The sequence below is a fragment of the Strix aluco genome, chromosome 3 (genome assembly GCF_031877795.1).
Source record: "Strix aluco isolate bStrAlu1 chromosome 3, bStrAlu1.hap1, whole genome shotgun sequence".
NCBI lineage: Eukaryota > Metazoa > Chordata > Aves > Strigiformes > Strigidae > Strix > Strix aluco.
The window spans coordinates 36,043,881-36,055,661 of NC_133933.1; the positions used below are offsets into that span (position 1 = coordinate 36,043,881).

General features: G+C 49.4%; 1 protein-coding gene across 4 annotated transcripts in view; it reads left to right on the forward strand.

The window, feature by feature from the left end:
- Nucleotides 1-11,203, forward strand: part of LOC141920772 (uncharacterized) — a 61,445-nt gene extending 50,242 nt beyond the window's left edge. For all 4 annotated transcript variants that reach the window (XM_074818102.1, XM_074818103.1, XM_074818104.1 and 1 more), the window contains one exon: nucleotides 8,745-11,203. In XM_074818102.1, coding sequence (XP_074674203.1) covers nucleotides 8,745-8,873 — 129 coding nt within the window. In that variant the 3' untranslated portion in view covers nucleotides 8,874-11,203. The remainder of the gene's footprint in view (nucleotides 1-8,744) is intronic.
- The last annotated feature ends 578 nt before the right edge of the window (nucleotides 11,204-11,781 follow it).

The following is an 11,781-nucleotide window of genomic DNA, read 5'->3' on the forward strand; positions in this document are numbered from 1 at the left end:
AACCCCTTGTGCTCTTGCCTTGATCTTATCAATGTTGAGAAACGCCCTCTGCTTGGACAGGGGCCAGATCCCTGGAATGACTTCGCTGTCTCTTATCTCTTGTGTCTGCATCCTAAAAGGCCACTGCAGAAACATGCTGGGTTTTCCTCTCCTAAAACAAGGGACCTTTTTAGCTTGGAGCTGAGCAGGAGATATGCTGGCCTGAGCCTTCTTGGCAGATGCCTGAGCTATTCACAAATGCGAGGCATACTAGGTGACAGAGCAGTATTGGTGCAAACCTCTGGTTTGCACACTGCACAGTGTGAAGTAAGGATTTCTTAAAAAATCAGAAGACTCTTTGTGTGTGTATACATAATATACACACACATATATGTTGCCCCTTTCATCACAGGCTCCCAAGGTGCTTTGCAAGCATTGCTAAATATAGCATCTCAGAGACAGATAAATATCATGATTGCAATATCAGAGTGAGTTAAACTGAGAAACTAGCAGAGAATGTGACTTGCCTGAAGAGAGATAGTGTGAGGAGAACTGAAGTCTGGGCTTTGAATTTCAAACCACATTCCTTGAGCTGTGTCCTTACTCATACCATATCATGCAGTCTAAACAGCTCTGACATATCAGGCAGCAGAGATCCCAAAGTGCAGCTTGCTAACAGTTTGTCAAACCCTTCTGCTTGTCTTTAGTATGTGACTGAGTGTCTAAACCTGAACCTGCCCTTTAGAAGCAACAAGAGAGACTCATCTGCCTGGCCAGTCACGTCCTTGGGTTACTTGCTGGGCAGAGGCCCCTCATGGACGTTTTAGCACTCCAGTTCCCTAGGCAGGCTCTTGTCTCCTGTTGACAGACACATCTCTGCTGAGCAAAATGGAGAAGGTCCTTTGCTAAGTGAGAGCATGAATATCCATTTGCTTATTGGGGAAACCAGCTCCTCCCAATTCAGCCACCGAACTGCCTGCTGAAGGTCTCTGTGTAGTGATAACTGGCCCTGGAGAATTCCAGCCCTTGGTCTGAATAATTCCTGACAAGACTTTGTCTGGAGTTTCCTCACTGTGGGGAAGGATCCAGTGTAGCCAAGGTGAGAATGCCTTTGTGTTAAAACTATCCCAAACATCTGGCTGCAGTCATTGTTTTATTTAGCATTGCTTTTACTGGATTTCATGACAAAGGCTAAGCAGCCTTCAGCCTGTCCATAGCAGCCAGAAGAGGGACTGTCATGTCTCTCTTCTGCTTCCTTAAAAGAATTTTTATTGCTGCCTGCTTTTCATAAATTCCTGCCATGTATGCCTTTGCACCCATTAAATCATGTAAGTGCTTGCAGAGTAGACCTTGTGGGATAACCAAGAAGTCAGTAATCCAGACAGCACCATGACAGTAGTGAGTGGCTGGTGAGTCAGGAGGCTGACATCCTATTTTCAGTGCTGTCCTTGCTTTGTGGTCTGATGTGGGTTGTGGGTCTGGTTTAAGAATGGCAGGGGTCGGAAGGGTAGAAAGGAGGTTAGGACTGAGGTGCAGCCCAGTGACTGGCTGCTCCTGGGACAGTCCTGTGTTGGCTGTGGCTAGTGGCACAGTGGTTCAGGGGGCTGGAAAGTGACAAGGCATGTTTCCCAGAGAAGGGGACAGATTTGGTGACTTCTGGGTCACACCTGGGTGATGGAGCAGAGAGGGAGTGATAGGGGATGGCAGAGGATCACAGCGGCTCTGCCACTGTTTTCTGGGCAGAGCGTCAAGTCCAAGATGGCAGATCAGACACATCTTTTACCACCACATCCAGGCCCACTGCAGTTGCTCCCTGCTCCCCTTTGTTCGCGTGGCTGTGGGAACCTGGCACCCGTTCCCAATCCCAGTCCCCAGAGCTGTAATCCTCTTTTCCCACACACCTCTCCCATAATACACCCGCTTCCTGCTCTTGGCTTCCACGGCTGGGGCGGTTTGTCCAGAGGCAAGCACACTGTGTCAGCATGTGTTCACAGCCTGCTCATGCCAGGGTAATTAATACTCACTTTGCAGTTTTAATTTGGGTTCCCTTTAAGTTGAAAGTGGCATGCTGCTCGGTGCCAGCCTGCCTGGGCAGAGGGAATCAGGTTGCCCTGGGCTCATGCAAACTGGAAGCTGCCCATGCCCAAGTATGTACCACGCGCCAGCTCTGTGAGAAGCATGGTACCTGGGGTTCCTGGCCCCAAGGGAGGAGGATGGCGAGGGCAGCTGGCTGTGATCCCTCTGGAGGGAGGATGTTCCTGCCACACAGGGAGCGCTGGAAAGGGGAAGGTGGGGAGGAAGGAGAGGACAAGGTAGTGTCACCTGTGTACAGACCAAAACTGCCGAGCACTCTACTTGGATGTAGCTGATTTAGGGTCAGATTGTGCCTTGCCTGTGTGTCTGTGCTTGCTTGGAGCTCTTCTAGTGTCTGCTCCTCCATCTGCTCAGACACACACAGGCCTGTGGTGTGTGCAGGAACTGCTGCAGGTGTGTGCAGGGAAGCATGGGCCATTTCATATCAGAAGGAGATAAAGTGGGGACAAGACACAGCTCACTAGTAGGGGGATGTCGGTTCATTCACTTGTTCCTGTGAGATTTGTGTGGCCTTCAGAGCACGATCTTCACTGGTACCCTGGAGGAGCGAGTTCCCCAAGCTGGCCAGAGAGCACTGACAGCCTGCCCCTCTGAATGACCCATCTGTCCCTTTTTGTTGTGCAGCCTCCTTCCTTCAGACTGTCAGGCAGGCAAAATCAAAGCTTGCAGTCAGTTTTCTCAAAGACACATCTCAAAGATGTGTGAGAGAGGAGAAGAAAGGCTTATCACGCTGGTGCCAGCAAGGACCCATAGCTGGAACTGGCCTGTTTCTGCTTTTGGGCAAGTGACCAGCAAGCATCTGCTAGGCCCTTTGAAGTACCTTCCAAAAAAGTTCAGTGTTGTCTGTCTGGTGGCACCTCTCTGGTAGTCTGGTAGTTGCCATCTGACAACTCTGTGCACACATTTACAAATGTTTGATAGATTTTTTAATTTTTTTTTTCCTTTTTAAGAGGAACAGTGGTGTGTTTGTAAATTATTGAACTGCTCTTTGCAATGTGGTTGCTTAGAAGGAAGTAGGTGTTAGGCAGCCTTGTGTTGGTGCGGGAAGACAGGCCTTTCAGCCTTTTAGGGAAGGGTAACGGAGAACACAGGAGAACAGTGCTAACTGTAAAGTCTTGTTTTCCTTGTCAGAACAGTGTTTGGAGTTGACCTTTCCTTGTCTTGGAAGAGAAGGGGAGAGAGTAGTTTTAAAATGAAGTTCTGTCACAGTCTATCTCTTAGCTATCCCCTGAAATTAAACTGCCTATGAACCTGGGGGTGAAGGAGAGACTTTCAGGAGGGAAGGGATTTGTCTTTGAAAAGTTATTCTTTGAGCTGCTCCAGGTCTGTGACTGGAATAAATTGTCAGAGGCCCTACTGGAGTTAATGAAGAAGCAGTTAAATGTGAATTGCTGCTCCACTGGAGGAGCTGGTCCTGCTTGTCAGCGACTATTTCTTGAAAACTGCCTGAAGCAAGACTGTAATTGAAAGGAAATCGCCTCTCATCAGAAGGTCGCAACACCTAAATGTTAATTAGTTCATCTTGGCTGCCTGACTAGGGCGTACATGTTACGCACAGGAAGAACTGAGGCACAGATGATGGGAAGTGGCTTGATCAGGACTGTGTCCGGAATTATGGATGTAGCTAAGGAGCAGGCATGAGGGTCCCCATCCCTTGCTCACAGATGATGGTTTCACACATCAAAGTTGAAGTGTCACCAGTTTTTTCTAGCCACCTGGCAGGGGTGAGAGTAAGGAGGACAAAGTGGAATTAAAAGCAGTGTACCTGTAGGTACTCCACTGGAGTCTGACAGCCTTTACTCTCTCTGCCTGCCTGAATATCAGTACTACCTCTGGCTCTGTCCACTTCTGGGCAAGGCAGCTGTCTCGCAAACAGGCAGCATTTCAGGCAGGCAGCTGTCCTTGCCAAGGCTCTTCTGGGGATTTATTCCTTTCCACACAGGGTGGTGGTGGGAATCGGATGCGCCTTTACAACTTGCAATTACATGGTGCCTTTTATCCCAAAGGACTTTTAACAAGTGAGTCTACAGACTGCAAAAGGATCATTCACCCACCACTGAGAGGCATCCACCACTGGAAGGCAGCATCCTTTAAATGGAGCTCAGTGGCATTTCTCAACCGCCAGGGCCCAAGGGTAGGAAAGAAGGGAGTCCTGTGCTGGATTGGCCCTCAGTAGGGGACGGGTTGGCAGAGTGCACAAGCTGATCCGATTTTGAATCCCGACAGGATGCTAGAGCTGTTATGAAAGAGGACCAAAGAGTATTAAGCAGGGCCTAGTTTTGTATCACCCCTAGCACACTGCGCCCTTCTAAGACATGGTTGTGTTTAGGTAACTTCATTTCCCTCCTCCTGTGGGGATTGTCATTCCCACAGCTGAAAGCACGCTTGGAGTTGTGCTTGCTTTTGCTTTGTACGAAGAAGAGAACCCGACTTCTGTGGAATCATGAGTCTAAAATTAAGGTGTTTCACAATCTGCGTTTGGGATATTTTCCCAGACTTCATAGGGGTAAGAGACAGGTTTCTGGGAAGAATGTGGGTTTGTATTAGTAGATTTATCCTTTACCTGTTTATCTTCTTATGTACTTTTTCCTTGCCAAAACATACAGTTGTTACAGATGGATGCCCATTTCTCTGTTTTCTAAGGGCTGCTAATATGATTAAACACCACAAGAAATGCAGAATTTCAATCTCACTGGTCTTAAGACACTTGCATCCACTCACTGTCTGTACTATCTTTAGGTGTGCTTCTTTGTTATGTGCTTCAGATATGTTTCAAGCCTGGCTGTTTATTTACCACCTGTATTTAATGGTGATAATGCAATTGGTGACTACAGTACAGGTTTGCAAGAGTGAATACATAGGTATGCATATATGAGGGAAGAAGTGTGTGTCTGGGTGCATGCTGACAAGCACGTGTGACTGAGGTGGTCTATGCATAGTTGCTTGAAACCTGTGTAACACAAGCTAGCTCCCTTAGGAGCCCATCTAACTCAAAAGAGGCATGCAATGAGGCGACATGGGTGTCTGCAGGTACTGAAACTACCTTCTGCTCCAGGCAGTTGTACAAGCAAGTGATGAGCTGTGCTCCCTCGGACTGTCCCCTGGATGCTGGTGGAGTTCGGGCACTGCTTGTCTTGAACAATGTGAGTGGACAAGATTTGTTTGAGTGGGAACAGACCTCCTTGTGATTTCCAAGTTAGAAGGAGGTTGGTGTGTGCACAGAGGGATGTGGACAAGTGCCCAGGGAAGTGCATGGGTACTGGGGAAGACCTGAGGCGTGTGAGAGCAGGTGAGCATGTGCAAGTGAGTGTGTGTGTGTGTGTGTGTGTGTGTCAGAGCTGCATCTGAGTGTGTGCGCCCTCCTGCCGGCAGCCGAGTGCTTGTATCTCAGACTGTTCTCCAGCTGTGTAAATACCTTGCTTAACAAATTGAGGGCTCTGGTTAATGATTGCCATTAGCGCAGGGCCCATATTAGGCTCCATTTTGTGTGAGTTACCCAGCTGCCTGAATGCCATTAGAGTGAACGCACTGGCCTTTAATGTCAAGCGTGGAGTGTTTGTGCTCTGAGGAGCCTCTGCAGGAGCTGGCCTGGGGTTGCTCAGCTGGGGCTGTCAGGCAGGTTTATGGGAAGCTCCCCGCAGGCCTGCTGCAGCAGCAGCAACTCTAACAGCCTTCTGTAGTCAAAGTGATGTCCCAGGCATCACAGGCTGGTGCTGGGCGCCCAAGAGGAAGGGCGGGCTGGCTAGGACACTTGCCCAGATTGAAGGGAGGCAGCTGGCCCAAGCAATGGGGTGGGAGGAACGTGTTCTCGTCTCTGGCAGCCGGCCCTATCCGTCTTTTTTCTGGGAATACATCTACAGAGCTTTGCCTTGTGCTACTCATCAGAGCCAGACCACCACATGCTGTGATCCCAAATGGTGTCGTGGACTAAGCCAGATCAGGCCTGGTCATCTCTAGAGCAGGATACAAGCTCTGAAGAAAACATGCTCTTCTGCAAGAAAAGAGTGGAGTGATTTGGTGCCAATGCTTGCTCTTCTCTCCAGCAAGGTCCCCAGCAGAGGTGCTGCCCTGTCAGTTGTGGGGTAGGTGCAAGGCAGACCCACACTGCTCAGGGTTATAAATGACTGCAGGTTGGTCAGGATGTTGCCATGAATGAGCGCAGTTGCGTTATTGCTTCTCCTGTTACTGCCTACAGTTGGACACAGGGCCCTTCTCACCCTGCCCTCGCCTGCTGTTGTGGTGGCTGCGCTGTTGAAAGCCAGCCGTTGTCTTATGGCCACTTAAGAGGTGCCACAATGAAGAGGCAGGATTGGGTGTACTTTGAGCTTTACTTGCAGCTGCCTGACCACCTGTGAATCTCTGCATTCTCATGTCTTTTCATGTCCCTGTCCTTCACCTCAGCCCTTGTTCTGTGCTTATCTCCCTTACGGTGCCCTGGGAAGGCACTCTGCCCCACACATTGGCACCAGAAGAAGACTCAGAGAGAAACCCCAGGGTGCTTCCCGCCCAAAGCCTGGTGAGTTTTGTAGATGACTTTCGTCTGTCCTCTGGACCCGTCTTTCCCCAGCCTTTTCTTCATCTGCCGTACGCCAGAAATGAACTGATTCAGATGCCTTCCCTAATCCTGTCTGGCATTTCAAAATGGAGGGGACTGCCAGGTTCTTTGTTCCCATTCCCTCTTGGCACTGGCAGGGGACCTTCTCTGCTCTGGAGAAGGACAAATGTGCTGATTTATTCTGCCCCTTAGCTTTGAATAGGGGTTGCTATGTTACCCTCCAGCTCTGAGGCTTGCCAGAGCACACACCATATATAACCCCACAGCAGGTGGCTATTGAGTAAAGGCCCTTAAATCTGCCTCTCTTGTTTCTTATGCTGCTGGCCAAGGTGTCGGGGGGGATGTAGCAGGGCATGATTTGCTGGCTGAAACTCCAGGCACAGCTGATGCCAAGCACCATGATGGCATTTTCCATTCTCATGTGCCCATCTTAATTTGCAGAGGAGGTACCAACTAGGGACCACGCTGCCCACACTGGCTTTTAAAGAGGCCTTTTCTGATATGAAGGCTGCCCCATGGAGCTGAGCTGGGACCAAGATCCTGGAGGCAGAGGCTTCCAGATCCTGCTGCAGGGCTTGGACACTGCTGTAGCACTCTCTAATTTGGTATGACTGTTTGGGTGAGCCTGACCATTTGAGCAGCTTTCTGGGAAAAGTTGCATGTGTTTGTCCTTTGACAAGTTAAAACCCAACCAGGATAGAGGCAGGTAGTGTCAAAACATCACCTTGCCATGCTGTTGTCTGATAGACCTGACTTTGAAGTGCTAAAATGAACCTCTGTCTTGAAGGAGACAGCAGAGTTGGTAATTGTTTCTAAAAAGCCTAATTTTTTGAGGAGCAGTCCCTTAGTATAGGCTGAGCAATGGAAACCATGGGTCTTGCTAGGAAAGGCCTAGAAGAGACAGCAGAGTGGCATATAATACCAGAGTTCAGGCCAGATCTCCTCTCACTGGGGTTTTATCATTGTTTTCATGGAGGTTAGAAAAGCCCTTCCCAGCAGTGGTGGAAGTGAGATGAGGGTAGGGGACATTTGCATGAGTTTCTGAGCTGCTGAACTTCCCAGACTGTGACACTTAGTAGCTCACACCTATTCCTGGGGAATGAACTCTTCAGGATCATGATTAAATACTCTGCTGGCCCATAGAGCAGTGAGACCTCCACTCCTGGCCAAAGAGTGTCTGTGAAGCAGCTGCCCCACTGGTGCTTCTGCTTGCATAAGGAAAGAAATGCAACAAAGTTCCCAAGAAGTGAAAGGAAAACCCTTCCTATTTAATAGAGTGGAATCACTTTGGCATCATAATCCATCTGGGATCCACAGGTCCCAGCACAGCCTAGTGGGGAACAGCATTTCTGGCCTGTCACTCAGTGCAGGGAGTGCATGGGTATTGCTGGCCTCCTAACTCCAGATCTACTCTGACTATGCTCTGAACACCAGGAGCAAAAGGGGAGAGAATGGTCTTCGGTGGCCATGGTACAAACCAGGCTGTAAGGCTTTCAGGTAGGATCTTTTCCTCTGAGCATCTCTCAGTTATTCCTCACTGAACTATGGAGACTGGAGCCAAAACTCTGGAGAGTTTCAGTGTGTTTGAAACTTTACAGATTAAGGAGGAGTGATTTGTAAATCCTTACTGGAGATCTGTTGAAAAATAAGACTGAAGAATGAGTCTTCAGAGATGACTTGGTTTATCTCCCTGCTTTGAAAGTGTAGTAGGTCCTCCTTCAAGGCCAAGTGAATCTGAATTTAGCTTTTTCATGTGATACCTTCTGGCAGTGATGCTGTTCTGACTCTGGGACTCTAAATGCATCGTGGATATCCTGTTTCACTTAGTGGCTACAGGTGCCATGGGTCCTGGTCATGTGGGTCCCTGGGACCTCAGTCCTGGAGGCAGGGGCAGGACAGTGTGGTGCATGCTTTTTTCTTGAGGGGTAGGAGCAAGGACATGAGAAAAGCATTTCACTGCTTATGTTAGTGCTATTTGCTGCAAGTATAAGCATGACCACCCATTCAAGGAGGTAATTGTACCAGAGAGGGATGTGACAAAGCACTTGAGGCAAGAACGTCACTGTTTGCAGCTTATATGAGTGCTGACTTTGTCCCTCTTCTTATTCCCCTGCAGAGCATCAATGGAGGCCGCCCACCGCCCCACTTTGTGTATGATCCATCCACCTTTGCCTTCCGTTCCCTCAGCACCTTGAAGCCGCTGAGCCCAATAGCTCCAGTAGAAGAACCGTCATGTGCCTACTGAAGGAGTTTCTCCAAAAACCTCAGGAACTATCAACCAACCACCTGCCTGGCAGGGAGAAGGGGAGGTGGTGATACCCAAGGGAATGGGTGGGAGAAGGGGACAATGACGCATCTTTGCAATACAGCCTCTCTGGCAGCAGGAAGCATGTGGCTTTGCAGCAGTGCCCGTTTTCATACCATTGCCATATCTGAATAGTGGCAAAGGGAGAGATTTTTGTCTTTCAGGGCAGAACAAACCAGTCAGGTCCACAAACTGCAAGGGCAGCCACCAAGGCAGTGTCAAACACAGGTATGGTGGTAGTTGAAGATATCCCTGAGGGGTTCAGGGGCTGGTTTGGCCTACATGGCAGCAGGGATGAGTGACCAGGATGTGAAACCAAGTCCAGTCAGTTTTCCAAGAGTACCTAGGTCTACAGTGCTTTGCTATAGACCTGACCCTTCTCCTACTCAGAACTGAGTTTAGGATTGGAGACAGGAACTATACAGGGCTGGCTGCAAAGCAAGAAGATCCCTTTCTGAGATTGTTATAATTGCATTCACTTCAAGTTCTCTTGCGTGGAAGACCCTAGGAGAGGGAGGTGGGAGGGGTTAACTGGCACATCTAGATGTGTGTTCCAGCTGGTCTGCTGGCAACTCAGTGATATCATCTAAAATGGGATTGAAATGGGAGGCATGAGCCTCCCACTTGTAGACTGGGGGTTAGAATTAAAATCTAGAATGGAATGTCTGTGTTCAGCCATCCAAGAAAGCACAGCGCTCACCCTCAGTTCTCTCAGCATCATCAGAGAAGTACCTGAGGGTGACTGTGTGCTCTTGGGTCTCCTCTCTGCTGAGGCTGTCTGTGTTCTAGGATATGCAGCACCTCTCCATAGTGTTGTCCCCAAACCCTGCTGCCCTAACGTGATGCTGAAGGTAACTGGTATCACCAAACTCCATCAAATCTAATGTCTCCAGCAAACTTTCCACTCCCCTGTTATGCTGGCTGTTAAATTCAGGTGGACTCTTCTTGTATCAGTGGAACAGGTATTCCCAAATGTAGCATGGAGTGAGAGAGGTCTCTGTGTTGTGGCCACCTGTTGGTGGAAGAAACAGGAGGGGAGTTTGGGTAAAGCTGTGGGACATTTCTCCATAAATAGTCCTAAGATAGTTAGGACCATGCTAAGCCTTGCTACCACTGGAGTTTGACTGGGATCTGGCCTTGAGGCATGTATGTGTTTTGTGTCACAAGGCAACAGCTAATAGAACAAGCTCTCACCTCTTGGTGAGGCAGAGGAACAAGGCATTTCCCCTTGCTGCACCTGCTGGAGAGAGTAACCTCTTTGTCTAGGTGTTCCCCACCTTGAGCCTGTATTTGACTAAGTGCAAGGGGGAGTGAGTAGTTTACTTCTTGTCTGGATCAAGAGGAGCAACTGTGAGTAATATAAAATAATTTTTGTTTTTAAATCTGCTCCAGTGTGGAGGTTTTTGATGCCACTCTTTGGATGAGACCAATGGTCAGTCCAGCTGCCAGGAGGCGGCCACACAGTGAATGAGCTTTCACTGGTGCTTTCTGAGCCCTTCACTGAGACCCTTGGGGAAGGCCCAGAGGCTGTGTAGGCCTGGGGACCTCAATCCCCCACCCCTACCCTCCTCCCTCCCCAACCACCTCTCACTCAGGCAGGCAGAGCAGCTGGGCAAGGCGGTGAGGGGACATCTGTCCTGATGCTGTCCCAGCTCTGCCTGCTCTTTGGCTCCAGACCGTCACAGCGGGGCCACCCCTTGCACCTGTGTCACCTCCAAGGGGTTGCTTGTGTTTGCTGGTGAGGTACCTCTGGCAGAGCATTGTGTTTCCGCCGATTCCTCCTGCCCCTGTAGAGACTCTACTTATCTTGTTTTGATGGCACACCTCAGCTTTTTAACTGCTGCCAGATCAAGCTGACCAGTGCAGGACAGGAACCATTGCCCCTTTGGACCAAATCCCTGTGCTCAGGAGAAGGGATGGCCATAGCCTGGTACCTGTCTGAAGGAGGCATGTTCCCCATTCAGGTGGCTGGGGCGGCAGCCCCCACGTGGCCCCACGCCCCCAGGCTTTGCTCAGTGAGAGCTGCCAAGGTGCTTGGCCCCAGAGACGTGTTGCTGCCAGCCCACAGGTGCGGCAGGCTGCCTTCCCCTGGGTGGGAGTGGGGAACAGGGATGTCCTGCCGGTATTGTTGCCTTTTAGTACTTTTGTAACTTTTCTCTGTCTTTTATTTTTCAATCAGAAGGAAAAATTAAAAAAAAAAAAAAAAACAACAAAAAAAAACCCCCAAAAAAACCAACAATGAAATAAAGTGTATCAGCTGCTCTATTCACACCTCTAGTGGGTCTCATGCGTTTGCCATCTTCTGGGTGGTTGTGGGCAGGGGTATAGAAGGGGATGGAGTAGAGCCAACTGTGACACAACACTCCCAAATCCCAGGCCATGTCTTCAAGAGAATGGTTTTGAAAACAAACTAGCAAGAGCTTTTCTAAAATGAATGCTGGGCTCTTTGCATATAAGAGGAGCTCCCTGGGCAGCTGCTTCCTTTGACTCTAGCCCTGATATGGTATATTGGACCTCAGTGGTGCTTCTCTCACCAAGAAGGTGCTTTGGCTTTTGAGTGACCTGCCTATTGCTGGGGGTGTTGAATGTGACCTGGCTGGAGATCTCTAACCCCCCAGAACAGGAGGGTGGGTGACCACACAGCTGGTCTTTGTCTTATCATTTTAGCCTCAGTAAGTCTTACATCTCTATCCCGAGATTCTCAGCAGCCCTTTTGCTTACAGCCAGAGCACTCATGCTCCTCTGTAGCATATCTGTAGCTCACCCCTTCCTCTGGATCTTGCTCTAAAAACTCCATCTCAGGTACTTGTCATGTGTGTTCCCCACCCCTTGTTATCTCCTTGAGCTA